This window comes from Magallana gigas, chromosome 3 (genome assembly GCF_963853765.1).
Source record: "Magallana gigas chromosome 3, xbMagGiga1.1, whole genome shotgun sequence".
Classification (NCBI taxonomy): domain Eukaryota; kingdom Metazoa; phylum Mollusca; class Bivalvia; order Ostreida; family Ostreidae; genus Magallana; species Magallana gigas.
Genome location: NC_088855.1, coordinates 44670870 through 44691299, shown reverse-complemented (window position 1 = coordinate 44691299; position 20430 = coordinate 44670870). Strand labels below are relative to the sequence as shown.

The window sequence follows — 20430 nt, the reverse complement described above, 5'->3', positions numbered from 1 at the left end:
TATTTTATCCCCTTTCCTCAAATCTGTTTTATTGTATGTCTTGGATATAATTAAAGCTAACATTTTCTATATAACAATCTTTTCCTGACTAATATGCCACTGTTGGTCTACTGATATTATGATAAATAATCGATACCGAGAAGGTATATTGTGTAAAAAGAGTTAGATATCTTTTAATTTTTAAGCTTCTAATTCGTCCTTGAATTTCCAAAGATTTCAACATGCAGACTTACATTCGTATAAATATATTGAGAGCTAGTTCACACACACACGTGTACACACACGGGCGCGCTGTTATGGGAATATTAATGAGGGTCTAAGGTCTGTTTTCGGCAATTTCACCGTGTAAAGTTAAGAAACATTACATTTCATGGTAGGAAGGGGTTCTAGACCACCCTCTGCACCATCTAGATCCGGACATGCAAAAGAGATACCAAACATACATGATACTGATTTGGTGAGCTGACGTCAAGCGCACCCTCCAGAATTAACTGGTATGCCTCCTTAGTATTTTATTTTTTTTCATCCGAAAAATGATTGATTTTGGAAATTACCTTTGAAAAGGATGTTTTATATCCAACACTATGCTAAGGATGGCAAATGCGAATGGGAAATAAAGATTTATCATAACCTAGAATTCACAATTACTGCTAATATGAGTTCTAGTAAGTATATCTTTAATACCAAGAAAAAAACTTGTTATATTGATAAAAAATGATGACGTTATTGCTAATTTATGAGATAATTATCTGATAAGGAGACAGACCATTTACGTCATAGCAAATTGGTACTGCATACATTGCAACACCATTATACAATGTACACAGATTATAATTATGAAGTAAGGAGCTTCTGAACTGGCGGGGGACATTTTTAATTTATTTTCATCATAAAAGAGCATATTTCCCTTAAAAAAACCCTGACACAGTGTAATCCATACCAGACATTAATTTAAAACCAATAGCATTATTATTTTGATATCTCCCCCCCCCCCCCCCCCAATTCTATATCAGTGTAATAAGTTTGATGTTTCCCCAGTACAGTATTCTTTTACTCTTCTTCATGTCAATCATAATCTATCAATCTATCAGCAACTTTTATTTTGATGCAAACAACCAAAAGTAAAACAGGGGAAAGTAGGCCAAGCATTACTTTGTACTTCACTGTACATTTGCAAAAACATGCAGAAGATTTATTGAAAATTTGAAGTGAATCTACAGATTTATTTACATATCACAGTCTGGAAGGTATTGTAAAGCTGTATACATGACTAATCAAATGTAAATATCGATACACATACAAATATGAATCATAATAATACTTTTATCTCAAGTCAGACACCATGTGTATAAACACAAACAACTTATGTGGTGGAGCACTTTACAACACAATTGGTGTCTGTATGTTGTACAAGAAGAACTAGTCGTAAATCTCTTTGAAAGCTGACTTCTCCTGGACTCTTTCCTCTTCATTAAGATTTTCTACAAGAGAAAAATGTAAGGGAGGTCACATATAAATAGTAAATGCTGCATCCATGTTATACTGTATGCTTAGTTTCTCACTTTATTTGTCCATTTGACTTTCCATACTTTTGATTATAAATACATGTACTAAATTTATGTAAATGTATGTATAAAATTTTGAATTTACCAACAAAAGTTGTATGGCAACTAACTTGAAACTTCATTATTCATACTTGTACTAATAGAAAATGCATGACAAATTTCTTCAAATATATCTTACCATCAATTCTACAGAGCTGCTGTAGAAGACACAATGCTGACCTCTGACCCTCTGTCATGTGACCAGATAACAAGGTCAATAGATGATCTTTGGCTTGAATCAAATCTGCCTCTATATGGAGAAGGCAAAAAACATTCATAGGATTTTTCTTGCTAAATTTAGGAATGAATTAAAACAGCTTGGCTTTATCATTAAAATTTGGTGCATAAAATCAATAGATATGTAAATTCTAGACAATTTCACATTAACAGTAGCTATTTTCCACTGCAGGTTCAATATGGGGACAATTTGTTTTCCATCTATGGTGTATGGCACACAACAAAGAAAATGGAAAATTGTAAAATTTGTTAAAATTAATCACAAAGGGAGATAACTTTCATTCAAGAATGTGAAATTTGTCTGATGATGCCTTTCATATTGTGAAGCAGGCCACCCCCATTGTTTATATAGTACATACCTGTTAAGGCTGAGCTGCTGTCTTGAGGACTGGTTCTAAATCTGTCAAAATGAACAGCAATGACCTGGGACCTCTCCAAGAATACTTGATGTAAGAGGTCCAAGTCAATGGCCTGTAGCAAGATCACCAGGTGTAAAATGGAAGTACAAATCTGCAAAGTCAAAATAGAAATTTAACAATACATGCACTGGTATATCTGAAATACAGTGTTAAAGGGTGGGAAATCATTATTACACGGCACAATCCTATCAAATTAACCGAAAATTACGTTTTTTTCAATCAGATTATAAGGAAAAAATATAAAGGGATATATAAGAAATGGTTCAGTGTTTTGCTATTATATCAGATTAACCGAATTATTCGATTAACCGCTATCAGATTAAGTGGAACCCTCTGTATTTACAAACTTATAAAAAATCAAGCATCTCTCTTATTATTAAAACCACTACTATGATGCAACCATATATCATAATTTTACGGTAAATTAAAAACGGGGCCAAGAATAAACTTAAAGATTTCCAACAATTCAAGCTCTCAAGGCTATTCAGGTATAAAACCCTGCTCTTCAAATTTACAATGATAATCCACTGATAAAAAGTTCAATTATGTACCTGATTGTTTAAATTATTTCTGTATTTAAATTCAGCAAAGTCGGTGATATCCTCTGAAGTTTCCAAAGCAATCACAAGGCTCTCCCAAACAAATGCGAATAGCCTGCAGTCGCCATAATGACTTCTCTCGGCGGGGGAGCCGAGGGCCAGGGCTGCATTGATGCGCACCTTGAAATTCTTGCAGTCTTTGACAACACCACACAGCGTGATCATCAGGTCCCTCTGAAAGCAGTATGCAAGGACTGATACATGTACTCTCATTTGTTAATTAAAATCAAAGGCTCATTAATTAATTGTGTCATACCCGGTACATAAATGCTAAAAAAATATTCTGTTCTACATGGTTCTCTGATAGAAGCTATCCAAGTTAATTCAAATACAGTGCACTTTATATTTGATGTGGACACATTGCAATCTAAAGCGAATATTCCACGCTGTTAAAATTCTGTGTATTTAGATCCATTATAAATGTAGTTTACTTCTAATATTAAGTAGAAAGAATTTGTCTAGTATGGTCATTATAGAATGTTTTCTCGTTCAACAGTGCTTCAATGACACAATTTGAGGGCACTTAATGATAATTGTTTCACCAATGCCCCCCTAAAGCAATGCAAATTTACCGTCCATGGAGCTCCTCCAAAATTCAGTAACGTATTCTTAAACATGTTGCTTACAGCATAACAGGCATTCCATCGCAGCTGTAAAGTACCATATAAACAAAACTTATTTTTCATCTTAAGAGATCATATCAAAACTGTAGTATAACAACATTATACGTATACCGAAGAACAGTAGATGTATATCTATAAAGTACAGCTGCGGTTTGAAAAATATTCACATAAATATCTCGATTGTTGTTTGTACTGTACACATACAAGGTTTTTTATTAAAGACGTTAATAAGTTCACCAAATACAGCTGTTACTATTTGTGCTGATGACACAAACCTTCATTGTCCCACTGCTGATGTTCTTAATCAATGCCCTCACACCATTCTCTACAGAAGTCCTGAAGGAGCTCTTGGCTGAAAATGATAGGCATATTTAAATTAATAAGAATGCAGAATGATCACCAGACCATCAGTGGAAACATCATTCGTTTAGAGAAATGATGCCAGATACTTGCGAGTGACTTTCACCTATAATTGTAAAATGTACTTGCCAATGTGTATTAACCACGATTTTTTGAAAATATGTTGTTTTATGTGACTGGTGACTACTCTTATTGTCTGCAATTACCCTGTAGTATTTGGTTATAAAAAGTATATTTTAAAAATAAATAAATAAATAGAAAATTTCCCAGTTGAGGTGTTCTTTAGTATAAAATCTTGCTTCATATTCTTTGATTTACATGCAAAAAGTTTATCTTACAAAGGTTCAACTACAAAAATATCTTAGAATTAATTTTTTACACTGCCTCCATTCTTTTCCATATATTTTTAATTCTTAAGGTACATGTAAGACTAAGGTCACTCAACAATAAATATTTCAAGATACGATTGCTTTTAAATGGTTCTGGTATGTACAATCGTCTTTTATCTGATTAACATCTGTATGGTAAATCAAGTCATAAAATCGACTTAAGGAAGATAGACTCTATATATACAGGTACATACTGTACATCAGGGGAGACTACTGACCCAGACTCCTGATTGGCAGGTATCTGAGGATGTTGCCCAGAGCTCGGACAGCGTTGGACTTGACTTTGTCACTGTCCTGACAAGCTTTTATAGACGTGGTGAACAACTTCTGTAGCAGCAGGTCCGAGAAGTCATTCATGAAGTCATTGTCACCTTCAATTCTGTAAGAAAATATATCAACATTATCAAATGTCCAGCAACGACAATCAATATGTGAAAGAATGGAATTGCTGGTTTCAAATCTTCAGTAACAAGGGCCCCCCAAAATGATCCATAAATAATGATTTATTTTGTTCTGTTTATGATACTTACTTGTTCATAACAAGGGCATCACACAGATTTGCTAAAGACCAGGCTGTCTTAAACCTAACATTCAAACATGTGTCTTCCATGGACGTCAGTATGGCATTAGCTGCATCAGCCACGAAACACACATCCTGCAATAAACCAATCAATGGATCAGAAAGCCCATAACTACTGATAATGTTTGTACAAAAGCACACACACTGAATTACAAGCATGCATTAGACTTCAAGCATTTCTTAGTTATATGTGTTTTTAAAGCACACAATGTTTCTAAAAAAGTAATATACATCATAAATTCTTCCCTTCTCAATCAACAGGAAGAGCCTGAAATGTAGAGGAGTTTGAAATACATGTTTATCTTTTTGCTAAACTTACTCAATTTTAAGATAGAAACTACACTTCACAACCCTCTCTTGAAGAAAACACTTAGTTGTGGCACAGTATATAAATTTGTTTGCAAAAGTTTAAAAGCTGCATTGTACCTTTTTAACAGCAGTTTTAAGGTGGTATGGGACAATGTGGATACAAGTACATTATAATTCAAATACTTTCCCACCTTTAGAACTTTCAAATTTTACAAAATTTGGCCAAATATTAAGTTTTAAAATTTTTTGGAAAGGTAAAAATTATAAAAACCCCAGCGGGATTCGAACTCATGACTTACATTTCAGTAGGTAACGCTCAGACCCATTAATATTGCGCTACACTGTTATGTAACTGATTTGGGAAAGAAAATTTTTTTAAATTATAATTGATTTTATTGTTTATTTCATTAGGAAGATAGTCACAATATGGAAGTGTCCCATGCCACCTTTAAACCAGACTATGGATAACAGAATTTGAGGCATGTCAATTCAGATCCTGCACTTAAAATAATCTGCTTATCTGAAATGGTGCCACTAAGTGATGTTCTAAGTGTAGGTTTAATAAATGTAACAGAAGTCTCCCGAGGATGTGAATATAGGTACAATTAACATGTAACATCTAGAACCATCTCCTATTGATTAGCTCACCTCTTTAAGGCAAGGAAACAACACAAAAACACCAACAGTTCTCAGGGCAGACGACCGGACAATCTTATCCTCGTCTGACGTCAGTCCCAGGATTAACGTGATACACAACACTTTCTTGTCCACCTGTAATTAAAAGCAAAAAGGTGTATTAAGATACATGTATTTGTATGCAGTATTTTGAAAAATACATGTTCATGGGTATATAAAGCTTACTAACAAAATACATTTACTGAATAGCTTTTACAAATCAAGACTCATCTAATTCAAACAATGAACTGTTAGAACAACAAAAGGGTTTATGGTATCATCATACATTGTGCATGTTCAGTATGATATACATGTATATTTCAAGGACAATTTTAGATTTTTTTCAAACCTAACTTTATTTCACAAAATTTTTTTCCCATAAAAACAATTTTTGATTGGATTCCTTACAGGGAGGGAAGCGAAGACTTGTGGAGCGATGTTGGACACACAATCACAGGTTGTAGCCTTCACCGCACAGTTTGACTCGGTCTGCAGAATGTTTGTAATGGCTCCATTCAGCAAGGAAACCCAAAATTCAGTCACCTTAAAAAGATATCACACTCCTTTTGCAAAGTATATATAAGAGGTCCATGCTCCTTAAAGATTTAACAAAATCCTGCAGTCGTTAAATACAAGCCTTTTTGATTCATTTCCTGCCAGATGATCAAATTCAATACAAAATTACCAAAAATGAGGAATTTACAGAAAAATTTTATCAATACATTTTTAATATTAATTAATCAATAGAATATAAATACATAAAAGCTGATGTTTTCTATGATTGACTGTAAATAGAGAATGTAGAGTAGAATATCACAACAAAAAGCAAATGCATGAAACCAATACAAATAGACAATAGAAGAGTGGAGAACACAGTCTACAATGGAAGCAGTGAGTAGATGAGGGTACCTGCTGTAGGCTGAGTCGACCAGAGGAGTCGGTCAGCTCTGTGGACTGAACCTCTCTCTGGAGAGCCTGGGTCAGGTCATCCACAAGCTGTAGGTAGATACAGTAGATTCGAATCAATTATAAACCATACCTTGTCTTACTACTAAATGTATTCTTAAGTTAAATTGATGGTGTAACGATTCACTGAATATTTGAATTTATTGTTAGAAAATGAATTCTGAAAGATATTTACATGTATTTTGTTTCGTGTGTTTCACTATCTTACCTTTGAGGTGTGTAACCGGACCACCTGATCTTGGTCCATGTAACATTTCAGAATTAAATCTAAAAGGATGGGGAGACTGTTTCTGTAATTAGAGAGATCAAACAATAAAATATGGATACATGTACTTTGCACACAATTGCAAAAGAAATGGATTTACAGATTTTCAAAGATATTTTGTACTTGTACTTGAGCAAACACGATACAGTCATGTAAATGTACATACAGGTTTGAGAAGAAATTTACGGTAACCGAAACATCCATTACCTCAAAAGAATTAAGTGTAAAAAGACAGATCATCTTATCATCATTTAAATAATCACAAACACATGTACATGTACCTCTATGACAGCTCTTTAATTTATTAAATGGATTAAGATGAAAAAAAAAATAATCCTGCACCTTATGATTGGGAAGTATCCTTTGGCCAGGTGAGCCAGGACCTGTAGAGACTCTAGCCTTACTGGTAGAGGCTCTGTATGTTCCCCATTCTCACTGGTGTGGGGCAGTACATTCCTAACACACAACTTCACCAGCCAGGAAACACTATGAGCATGTGCATTGAGACTCCCCTCTGTGTACACAGGGGTCTGGATCCCCGAGTGAGCTCCCACTGGGGTCCTCACTCCTGGGGAGGAGTTTTCTTTGCTTTCCTCTATCATGCTGTTTTCAGTGTTAGGTGAGGAGTTGCTCTGGTTACCACTGCTGATGCCCGAGTCTACATTGAGATGGTCTATATCTCGACTCACACTGGTGTGACTAGAGGGTCGAGCAGGCTGGATGATGTGACAGATCTCCATCAGAGGGGGCTGTATGGCTGCCACCGCCCCCAAACAGGTTAGACAGGCTACCCTCACATTGGGGTCTGTCATAAAAAGAGAACAAGATCTGTAGATATCGCCTTACACATGCAGACATGTCTTTCTGGTAATGTTTGTAATTACATTGTCTTTTGTGTTTGTTTAATAAATAAAAAAAAACAAAGTGTGTATAGGATTCTTTATAAACTTCTCTTTAGCACATTAATGCATCTATTGATACACATCCCGTTTCAGTCTAGCACAATGAAAATCCATATAATATCATGAAGTGAATCTTTGAGGCAACCATACCTCTGTAGGTGATAAAGTTTCGGACTTGTTTGACCACACGACTAAGTAAACCAGGCCTCATTCTGGAGTAGGGTACATTGCCAATTAAAGTGGATATACACTGAAAAACATAATAATGAAAGTTAACTTTACAGTTTATGTCATTCAGCAAGGGCACCACAAAGCGCAGCATCCCCTCGCGAAATGAAATATTGCGGGGGATGCATTATTTAAGATATACATGTAATTGAAGAGCCCAAATATTTATCTTCTTAAAACCTCTTTTAATCAAAACTCAAAACATTTCTCTATTCCTATCCCCATGCATTCTCTGGAGTGTATACATGGTAGGTGGGGGGGGGGGGGGTGTGTGTTACATTTCCTCCCATTTCTAGGGAAAACACACCAGAATTACTTGAAAATAAATAGGGTTTGTCCTTTAACCACGCTTGTAAAGTGTATGAAGTTTGATAAACATGCATGCGAGTGTTTTCTTAGAATCTTGCTAAATAGGCTGATATAGACAAACATACATACAAACACACACACAGCAGCGATGCTATATCCCCTTCGCAACAAGTTACGTGAGGGGATAATTAATTTTCTGTTGTTAAAGTGACTTGGACATAATTTTAGAACAAAATTTTTATTTTCATTTTTTATATATAAAATGGTTTACGAGCACATTTTGAATGATTTAAAAAATTTGATTGTTAGAATTTAAGGTACAAGTTAGATACAGAGGTATGTAAACAAAGCTCGAGTTTTATATTTGTTTACAAATAATGTAAAGTATGGAATTACCATTTTTTTGACATAATAACTTGTGGGCAACAAGGCAAACCTATTCAATGTGTTTATAGATTATATTATCAACAGAAGAAGCAACATTTGATTGAAACTTGTACCAATGAAACACATATTTAAACATTAACAAGGCTCGAGCTTTGTTCACAAAACAAAGAATTCCAAACTCTGTATCTTGCTTAAAACTCAATATCTGACTTTCAAATTTTGACAAAGCATTAAAAATACCCATATTATCCATTCTAAACATTTAAAATGGAAAAATAAAATTTAAAATTTTGAGCTCAAATCGTGTCCAAGTCCCTTTAACAAGAGGCCCATGGGCCACATCGCTCACCTGAGGACACCTGGGTATGATAAAATCAGCTTAATGAAGTCATAATACAAACAATCTGGACAATGTACAATAATACATGTAGATCCTGTAAAAATAAAATCCATTTTTCCCCCTGGATATTCTTATGTTTATAATCATTAGTTCCCTTTTCTAACAGGATGATTTTATAGTCATATCACATGTTGAGTATTGCAGTCCTCAAAAAGATCATTTACAATTGTTTATATATGGGATATTAAGCTACATCAAACTCTGAAACTTCTTGTGAGGCCGAAGAATTGTCCTGGAGCCAAAGTCTTAACAATTATAAAGAATCATCTGGCTGATTAGTTTCTGAGAAGAAGATTTTAAAAGATTTACTCTATATATCCCTTTGTAAAACTTTAACACCCCCTCTCCCCAATGTGGCCTCACCCTACCCCCAGGGATCATGTTTTCACAACTTTGAATCTACACTACCTGAGGATGCTTCCACACAAGTTTCAGCTTTCCTGGCTGATTAGTTTCTGAGAAGAAGATTTTTAAAGATTTACTCCATATATTCCTATTTAAAACTTTGACCCCCCCATTGTGGCCCCACCCTACCCCCGGGGGTCATGAATTTCATAACTTTGAATCTACACTACCTGAGGATGCTTCCACACAAGTTTCAGCTTTCCTGGCTTTCTGGTTCTTGAGAAGAAGATTTTTGAAAATTTCTCGAAATTTTTCATTAATTTCTAATTATCTCTCTTTGAAAACAAGTGTGACCCTTAATTTTCACAACTTTGAATCCCCTTTTCCTAAGGATGATTTGTGCTAAGTTTGGTTGAAATTGGCCCAGTAGTTCTTGAGAAGATGTTGAAAATGTGAAAAGTTTACGGACAGACAGACGGACAGACCGACGACAGACAAAATGTGATCAGAATAGCTCACTTGAGCTTTCAGCTCAGGTGAGCTAAAAAAAGCATGTATGTAATACAGTATACAAATCAAATCATGACAATATCTTTAACACTCAATTAAAACTATACTGGAAGATAAAGAGTTGTAGCCATCACAAACTAGGTTAAACACAGCACCTTGTTACTTTAAATTGGTTGTCATTTGCAATTTTTACATTTAGTCCACTAAAGACATTTTTGTGTCCTTTCGTATTATCAATGAGAAACATGTATCTAAAATGTGGTTGGGAGTTATAACAAAATTTCTGCACTGGGCATATAAGGGCATGAGGGAAATTTTATTTCATTCATTAATGAATGAAAATGAGCAATGCACATTAAATAAAATGTGACTTACGATTTAGTGTAATCTATACATATACAGAGAATTGTTTATATACAAATGTTTACCCTTTGAAAATGCTTATCTAATCTAGAAACTATAACAAAAAATTAACTCCATTGTTGTTAATTTCTTCTTACCTTGATAAGCTGTGTCAAAGTCAGTGGGATGTTTTCTGAGACTAGAGCTAGCAAAAGACATCTGTGGAGCTCTCGAATAGTGGAGGCCAGAATGGCAGAGAAAGGCACAAATGTGGTGAACTTTTGTTCACTGAAATCAGAACAAAGAGTCTTGAAAAATATCTTTTAAAGATATCAAATACCGGGTACATGAGCTAAAAGGCAGTGGTCAGAATATGCAAATGTACACTGCACCACCTGTTATTAAATAAACTTAAAATTCTAAATGTATATCAGATGATAACAATTTTCTGTGTCAGATTGCAAGTATGCAGAAACTAAATGTTATAGGCTTATATATAGCCAAACATGTTTTGCCATTCTGTTGTAATATAAGTTTTTTTTTTCTTGAAATCAACAGTTCCTAAGATAGATCAAGAAGACAAGCTAGTATAACTAACAATAACAAACCTGTCATCTGCAGTGGCCATGAGGGTTTTAGTGCCATCAATGAGGGCAGTCAAAGCAGCCAGGGCCCCCATTCTACACTAAACATATATCAACAGAAAACATTTGTCAGCCAAGATGAGCAGTTCAAACATTATCATAATGTACACAATACTACACATTAAAACTGAAGGGAAAGAAAAAAATGTGCAAGCATATCAATCAATTTAGCATATACAGCATGTCAGTACTAATGAACATTCTTTCTTTAAAACAGAGCATATCATTTTTATCAAAGCCCTTTTTAGTATTTGTTCAGGTAATTTCCTTTATTTATTTCCGATTTTGAATCCTTCAGCTTACTTTTGGAGAAGGGTCCTTCAATATAACAGTAAACAGGGTGTGGACTTGTGGACTGTTGCCTGCAGCAATGGAGTCCGGAATAAACGATGACCAGTATCCAAACATCACTCGCTTGTTTATACTCTAACAAAACAGATTCAACAACTTCAATTTCTATAATATTTCATCATAATACCAATTTTGTTTTTATGTATCACTTAATATTGGATATGTACGAGTGTCGTCTCAAAATAGCGTAGAGAGAACACATAACTTAAAATCTGTTCATTGCAATTTCATTAGACTTCTGTGTTTTCTTCAATGGTCCTTTGGCAAACAATATTTAAAAATTCAAATTTGTACTTTATTTATTTCTTGAGAAAATGAATAATTCGTGACAACATGTTTTGCCGGACAGCGCAATGTGAGACGTCGAAAATGTCCAGTCTTTACGTTGTTGCTTCTTGCTAGACCCTCCACGATGACATTTTCCTTTTATTTCCAAAAATATCTTTAAAAATATTTTCTTTAAACATGTACCCTGAGTGCACATTCGATATACAATTCTAGGTTTTTTTTTAAATATTCCCCAAGTACAAACAATTTGTCGACTTCATACATGCCCTGTATTACTTGTCTAACGTTCGTCCTACCGAAATGTTTAATTCAGCATTTTAACGCCCATTTCTATAGGTCTAGGTTTCTTTTTTCACTTATTGTCATTATACTCGTTTGAATATGTTCAATGTTATTGGACAACTAATTCACAAAATGCATTTCTAAACGATTTTGTTAATTTCATTTACCGTACTTCAAAAGCCGCTTAGGATTTGTTTCATGTCTTTACGAAAATTCATTTGTTACAGCTGTGCCACCTTAAACGCCGACGTCGTCATTTTATTATGAGTCAAATATTCAACTTGTCATAAAATGAGCTATAAAATCTTTAAAAGTTTTATTATATCCACAAATTTTTCTGAGTAAATAATTGAATTATTATCAATTCTACTACAGTTATTGCCGAGATCAAAGAGATGCCGCGGACATTATTCTCCAATATACCACGAACGTCATCAGTAAATTATTAGATCAGAAATACCTTTTTGTCTTGCACTGACCATGAAAGTACAACTTCAAACCATAAAAAAATTTAAAACTATGTCAATTTCACGTGTTAGTTCCAGTCAAAACGATGTGTATTGCCTCAAATGCTTATTTTTAAGAGATCAATGCAGCTGTTCCTAGCACCTCCCTAGCACATTTTCACCGTGTGTTTTTACATAAAGTATATAACGTGTAGTAGTAATAATCGTATTCAATTGCCCTTAAAATATTAGGAACATGATTCAAAGATGTTTTATAAATAAGTAAAGAGTATTAAAAATACAAAGAAAAATTATGTCGTCTGCATGTGATTCCTTTGATCGATATAAAAACATTACTAACAAAACCATTGGGGTTACACGTAACAGCGGTCAAAAGGACCTAGATCGTCTCTCTATAGGAGAAACGATCTGTAGAAATACTGGGCTGTTAGTAGAATAAAATTCTTGTTATCGTGAATGTTGCAGGATAACCTCCTTGGTCTCGAAATGTTGTTTGAAATACTAGACACGATCTCGTTGCGAGCAACGAGGAGGTCTTCCGTCCGATTTTTAGAATATGCAATTACCTTACTCTTGACCTTCATCAACGAAACGTAATCGGAAAAGGAGGCGGGATCTATGAGTAATGGGTGAAAGACTATCTATCCCTTTGGTGTCCCTTATTTGAGGGATCAGCTCCTTTTCATTCATTTTAGTCAAAAGGTATTTTTGTGTACCACTAATAAGTATTTAGAAATTGGTTACCGTTTTTGATATATCTGGGAAAAATCGTTTTGATATCCGGTCCTAAAACTCCTTTTAGGGTCCAGATAAAAACAATATATATGGTTGTACATTGTTAAGCTCAATATTTTGAGCATCTTTTGTTAAATATTGCTTTCCAAAGTTTTCCTCTATTTTGAGATATTAAACATCAAAGCTTTAGACCTCTTGTCCCTTAAAATCCCTAATTACGTAACATAAGTGTAAATGATTGCCATGTACAGGTACATAACATTAGAATGAACATAATTGCTTCTATAACGCATCACAAAATATTTCACGGCAAAAGGTTATCATTAAAAGACTTCAGAGCTCCCTCAGCCCCTAATTTTAAGGGCCAGCCCCTTTTTCTTGATTTTAAATGAAAGCTTTTGTCAATTCTAACACATTTTGTTCAAAAAGTGTTTACAAATTATGTACCGTTCTCGAGATATCTTGAGAGGGTCGTTTTAGGGGCCGACCCTGTAACTCCTTTTAGGGACTGCATAACAAGGACATTATGGTTTCAGGTTGTTAAGCTCTATATTTTGAGCATCTTTTGTTAAATATTGCTTATCCAAATGTTTCTTCATTTTGAGATATTGAGCATCAAAGTTTTGGACTTCTGGCCCCTTAAAAATTACTTATTACGTAACATAGGAGTAAATGATTGACATGTATAGGTAAATAACCTTAGAATGAACATAATTGCTTCTATAACGCATCACAAAATATTTCACGGTAAAAGGTTATCATTAAAAGACTTCAGAGCTCCCTCAGCCCCTAATTTGAAGGGCCAGCCCCTTTTTCTTGATTTCAAATGAAAGCTTTTGTCAATTCAAACACATTTTGTTCATAAAGTGTTTACAAATTATGTACCGTTCTCGAGATATCTTGAGAGGGTCGTTTTAGGGGCCGACCCTGTAACTCCTTTTAGGGACTGCATAACAAGGACATTATGGTTTCAGGTTGTTAAGCTCTATATTTTGAGCATCTTTTGTTAAATATTGCTTATCCAAATGTTTCTTCATTTTGAGATATTGAGCATCAAAGTTTTGGACTTCTGGCCCCTTAAAATCCCTAATTACGTAACATAGAAGTAAATGATTGCCATGTATAGGTAAATAACCTAAGAATAAACATAATTGCTTCTATAACGCATCACAAAATATTTCACGGTAAAAGGTTATCATTAAAAGACTTCAGAGCTCCCTCAGACCCTAATTTGAAGGGCCAGCCCCTTTTTCTTGATTTCAAATGAAAGCTTTTGTCAATTCAAACACATTTTGTTCATAAAGTGTTTACAAATTATGTACCGTTCTCGAGATATCTTGAGAGGGTCGTTTTAGGGGCCGACCCTGTAACTCCTTTTAGGGACTGCATAACAAGGAAATTATGGTTTCAGGTTGTTAAGCTCTATATTTTGAGCATCTTTTGTTAAATATTGCTTATCCAAATGTTTCTTCATTTTGAGATATTGAGCATCAAAGTTTTGGACTTCTGGCCCCTTAAAATCCCTAATTACGTAACATAGAAGTAAATGATTGCCATGTATAGGTAAATAACCTAAGAATAAACATAATTGCTTCTATAACGCATCACAATATATTTCACGGTAAAAAGTTATTATTAAAATACTTTAGAGCCCCCTCAGCCCCTTATTTGAAGGGCCAGCCCCTTTTGCATGATCTCAAATGAAAGCTCTTGATTTAATTAAGTTTTTTTGTTCTACATGTTTTAACAAAATGTTTTCATGAAAAGAGATATTCAAAGAAAACCAAGAAAAATCACGACGCCTTTTTTATCCTAATTTTCAAGCTCGGGCGAGCTTCGGCGCTCTTTGAGATAAAGATGATTAATGACCATTAGACACTATTTCAGTCTTTCGTCTATCAGCCCTGAAAAGTTCAACATCATATCTTAAATGGTAAAAGAGGAGTTCTCGTGACAAAATACCCCTATAAAAACCGATAAATCCATGATATCTCAAGACCGGAAGTGACGTCATCAACAAAAAAAATTTCCAACAAGGTTCAGATCAATACCTATCAGAACTGAAAATTTGACGTAAATCAGTTGAGCCGTTTCCGAGAAATCGCGTGCACAAAATCGGTAAGAAAAAAAAAAATAATAATAATAATAGGGAAAAAGAAACCTAAGAAAAACAATAAGGTCTTCCGTTGGAAACGGAAGACCTTAATAAAAGCCTCGGCTAACATATATTATATTTCAAATCAACATTTCTCGACATCGGAGGTTATTCTGCAACATTCACGAAAACTCGTACTTTATTTCTGAAATAAAAAAATGTATTTTTTATTTCATTCGAAAAGTCCTTTTCCTCGAATTTTTCATTTCATTATGCTGATTTTAACTTTTCGTTTTTGACATTGCGCCGCATGTCGAACTTGTGATTAAACATTCTTTTATTTCACTTACTTAATTTCAAACAATATTTAATTTCAAAACATAATTTGAATGTTAATTATTTACACCATTTGTGGCACAAGTTTCATCTTTCTGTGACGTTTAACTAAATAACATCACTTGTCTACGCTATTTTGGGACAACCCTCTTAAATGCATGAATATTTCAGTTTGTGTATTAGTAATCTTTTACCTTTATTGTTGTATGCAAACAAGCAAGAGCACATTGCCTCACTTTCGCATGTTGTGACCTCAACCTTGAACTCTGACCACCCTCAGTGTCAGAATACTCAGACTCTGAGCTGCTGATTTTAGCCCAATTTGGTCTGAAAGAGACAGATTCTGCAGCCCTTGACTTTGGCAACTCTGTCTCCTCATTTTCATCCTCATCCTTGTCTTGAGAAGACTTTGCTGTTGCATTACGTGCAGCTTCTGCTCCTTTCTTTGCCTTTTTCTTTTTGTATTTTTTGGGACCTCCTGACTTTGCTGATGACTCATCATTTGTCTGGGGTTCGGGTTTTGTTGGACTTGATGGGGAGGGGTCATACTGACTGAGAGGGGTGGGGTACAGGCTTTCAGGGACAGAGACAGGAGCACCAGGCAGGCCATGGAACATAAAGGCCTAAAATGGAAAAAAAATATGTATAATAATTATCAACCATTTATTCAATAGATAAAGCATGATTCAAAATGAAATGGGTTTTAAGATCTTTCAATCTTTAACTTTTTATCTACTTAGACAGATGTTACTTTTAAATACCCTTATTCCTGCAAGCAATGGTCCAAGATTTTCAGAAGGCATTATTTTGGTTGCTGTCAGCAAATTCTGCAGTCCTCGTAAACTGCATATCAGAATCTAAAACACAAATATAAGAACATATACCTGGTACATGTATATTTTTAACTATTCATATTAATTATTTAAACATACATGCATTACCTTTTAACAATAAAGTAAATTACTTTACATATTACTAGTCAGAGGAACTGCACCATTTCTTGGAAGTGTTTACTTTCTTCATTGGTTGTACCTTGCACTGTATTCCGGACTCAATATTGGCCACAGGAACTCGGTGTAAAAGCTCCAGCAATGTATGAAAGCAGATAGCAGCATACTTATCCTCCATGTAGTCTTCACTGGACACTCTACAGCAAATAATACAACATAAACGTATTATATTTGGCGTGTACAATATTTGGTGGAAAATAGTTTTTAAACAAGATGGCATGGATTTGATTTAGCGTATTCCTGAATGTGACTATTCTTATACATATATGCAAGGCATTTAGTAATGTACTTGATATACCAGAAGCTGCATTCCACCAAAAACGATAAATAAGATGCACAGCCAAATGTAATATGTTTACAGTGCATGTACAGTATGGCACCCATTTGATTTACAGCATTCTTTACCAATTTTAAAAACTGTTTTATATGTGTTTCCCATGGTAAAATACATGTCCCACAATATAAATATCTATATACTGAATAGACATATTTACAAAACTTTAATATCAAAATTCTCCTTTATTATTTCTTCTTTCACCTAAAGTTTTTATCACATAGATGTAGACAACGAGTAAAGGAGTTATAACTAGGCACATTAGAGCTTTGTTTCTGCAAACACTTTATGCTTGTACATTTCAGAATTTCTGCCAATTGAATATTAAAATTTATCAGTTGTGAAGTAAAGATCATTACAAACTGATATAAGATATGATGTTCATTTTCATTGATTACTAAAACCATATCTCTTTTTCACAAGAGGTCAAATGACTTTTCAAAATAAAAATCAGGTTTTTATTGATTAAGAACTTATAATTTTATTATCAATTTTCAGACATGTAAAGTTTGGTAGTTTTTTATTGGTCAGCAAATTTGGAAAAAATGATTGGCTGTTCGTTCGCCCTAAAACGCGCTCGCCCTTGACGCCGTTCGCTCTAGTTTCCGTTCGCCCTAGGACCGTTCGCTCTTGACGCCGTTCGCACTGGGTCCGTTCGCCTTATTTTTATATAGGATTAATTTATATATTTGTTGTGTATTCTGATCAATTTAAACATTATGAAGATATATATCAATTAATGAAAATAATACCACTTCTATAACTAATGACCATTTGACTTACGGTGGCATTACTATATCGTTACGAAAACTTGTGAATTGATTAATTAATTTTTTTAATGTTACTAAATTTAATTTTCTTATGTATTTATTTTGTAATTATAATAAATTTTACCTTATGATATAACCGTATCATAATTATGAAATTTGTGGTTTTCGACAAGGGACCTATATATCAGAGAGCAGTCTTTGCAAAGTTACAATTAAAAAAAACAACATGTACAGTTGCTGTTTATAACTTTAAAAAGGATATACCGCTACATGCTTGTCTCCCCACACACAGTTATAAATAAGTATGCAGACTAATTGTGCACCCGCCCGTTATAATTGCTCTGGAAATGCGTCATATGAGCTTTGAATGAAATTACGACTTCAAATAGAACCAGGTGTAGTTTTCCTATGCTATGGCAATGTATGTAATTGTATACGCCAATAAACTACTACTACATATAAAATAATACACAAATTTGTGATTGTTCAAGCTATATAATTCACATAATGTCTTACCGGGTATGTTATTTATCAATAATACGTATACATATATATAGCTATCAAACTTAATTTACTCAAGATATATGGCGTTATGTATCTCATTTAGAGATCAAAGGATTGTGTTACGTAAATTCTTCAAAGATTCATTGTAGAATAGGTGATAGGTCATCTGCTAAGCTTCTCAATGAGCCAATTAAGGTCTTGATTTCTTTAATTGTTTAAAAAAAACACCAATCGGATTATTATAAAAACAAGAAGACGGTTAACGACAATTTACGGCAATAAAATCTTACAATTATACCAGGTACGTCTTTTTTGATGAAGGAAAAACATAGAATATACGAATAATTAATAAAAGTTAACAAGTTTTCAGTTATTAAGGTAAATGAAATAATTACTTATAATGTGGTCTATTAATAAACAAGGAGCGAACGAGGTTTAGGGCGAACGATAACTTGGGCGAACGATAATTGGAGCGAACGGACCTAGAGCAAACGGACTAAGGCGAACAGGTGGATAGGGCGAACGAACCCGATACCGGAGAAAATACTCAAAAGTTCTGTAAAGAACCACATTCTGATAATTTTTTGGGGCTTTTAATTTTTTTACCTAAAAGTAAGGTTTTCAACACACTGCACAGCTCCCTTTAGAATGTCTTCACTAGTTGCATTTTCTTTTATCAGGGGAATCAACACTCCTTGAGATCCAAGCAGCACTTCATGGAACTGTACAGAGAATCAGACAGTTTATTTAAATGACAGCTTACAAAATTATAAATTGGCAAAATACTCCAATTTATACAACAATACATGTACCATCAAAATTAAAATTCATTATTTATAATTTCTGATTCAAAGCTAACAACAAGCTGATGGGCCACATTGCTCACACTTTAGACACACTTTTCAATATACTGTTCGTAGTACTTTCCCATTCTTTAGTCCCATTCTGGCGTCATGGTTTATGATTTTAATTATTTTTTATCTTTAACCCCTTTCATTAGCATGTTGCCCTTTTCTTTTACCCTGACATTTTTGCCAAGTTTGCCCAACTGGTTCGATAGATGAAGATGACAACATTAAAAGCATATGCCACATACAATGACGATGCTGTACAGAAAGATCTCTTGAGCAAGCAGATAACTCAAATGAGCTAAACATAGATTCATATTATGTTTAAGTTTGGTTACCAACCTGACTTAACCTATCTATATTTTCATAAACAACAGCTCCCAATGTTTGTAGAATTTCTGCAGTAGCCCAGTGGGATATTCTTTGCACAGCACTTATTAAAAATTCTGTAGTATTCTGTAACACCTGTTGTTCCAATGAAAGCTGTGAACAATTGAAAAAATGTAAATAAAGATTTTTTTTCTCTCATCATTTAGCAAACACGTATTTAAAAATGTGAATTAATTGCTCAATCTGGGAATGACAATGTCAAATAATTTTATACAGTGAAGATTTGTAATTCAATTATGTTACTTGTTGTTTCGCTGTTAGACTGTGGATAATCTGACATGCTTTAACTGACATCTGCTCCTCATAAACTGGTATTATCTTGCAAATGTGACGAATCAAATTATTTGCATCCTGAAAAAAAAGAAGAAAAGATGAAAAGATCATAATGCAAATCATTGAACATTGGGTTTTATCAATCTGTCAATTTCATACATAAAGAAAAAAAAACAATTAAAGTGACACTTGGGTAGTTAACCAAAATAACTTGATTCACATTTTCCTTTTAACTTTATTTTTAAAGATTCTTTTTAAAAAATGACTTTTCCTTGGCTAGAGAAAATTCAGAAATATACCTCCTCATCAACGAACTTCTGCGAATAATCTAACGCTATAAGCTCGTCAACCAACACGTTGATGTCTGTTTTTGAGGACACATCATCTCTGTGGGTAATTTTTAGGAGTCTCTTAAGACAATTCTGAAATGTAGCTCTCTCTCCATGGCGAGAGCTTTCCATCATTCATGAATCAGTGAAATTTTTCTCCAGGAGGTATTTTCAAGAATTTCGATCCCGATTCGAAAATTATGGAGCATTCATTAAAGCAAAATTTAGTAATTACCTCAGGACAAAAAAAAAAGAAATTTTGTTTGAAGGCCAGCCACTTACTTAGAAAATGTTTAATTTTTAAAAATATTTATATTTCTTGAAT

General features: G+C 34.0%; 1 protein-coding gene across 2 annotated transcripts; it reads right to left on the bottom strand.

Moving 5' to 3' along the window:
- Positions 1-1148: 1148 nt before the first annotated feature.
- LOC105341051 (HEAT repeat-containing protein 6) lies at positions 1149-20289 on the bottom strand. Of its 2 annotated transcripts, XM_066079967.1 has the most exons (24): positions 20076-20289; positions 19747-19854; positions 19456-19596; positions 18872-18987; positions 16680-16794; positions 16409-16504; positions 15842-16270; positions 11397-11519; positions 11058-11134; positions 10608-10737; positions 8079-8178; positions 7369-7831; positions 6970-7051; positions 6705-6791; positions 6204-6338; positions 5769-5891; positions 4762-4886; positions 4450-4610; positions 3758-3834; positions 3432-3509; positions 2812-3033; positions 2201-2351; positions 1744-1854; positions 1149-1481 (listed from the first exon to the last, which is right to left on the bottom strand). In XM_066079967.1, the coding sequence occupies exons 1-24, from the start codon at positions 20238-20240 to the stop codon at positions 1420-1422; spliced, it is 3477 nt and encodes a 1158-aa protein (XP_065936039.1). In that variant the 5' UTR covers positions 20241-20289; the 3' UTR covers positions 1149-1419. The 2 variants fall into 2 exon arrangements, with proteins under 2 accessions (XP_065936039.1, XP_065936040.1); XM_066079968.1 differs by lacking the exons at positions 16680-16794; positions 18872-18987; positions 19456-19596; positions 19747-19854; positions 20076-20289 and adding an exon at positions 16617-16635.
- Positions 20290-20430: the final 141 nt, after the last annotated feature.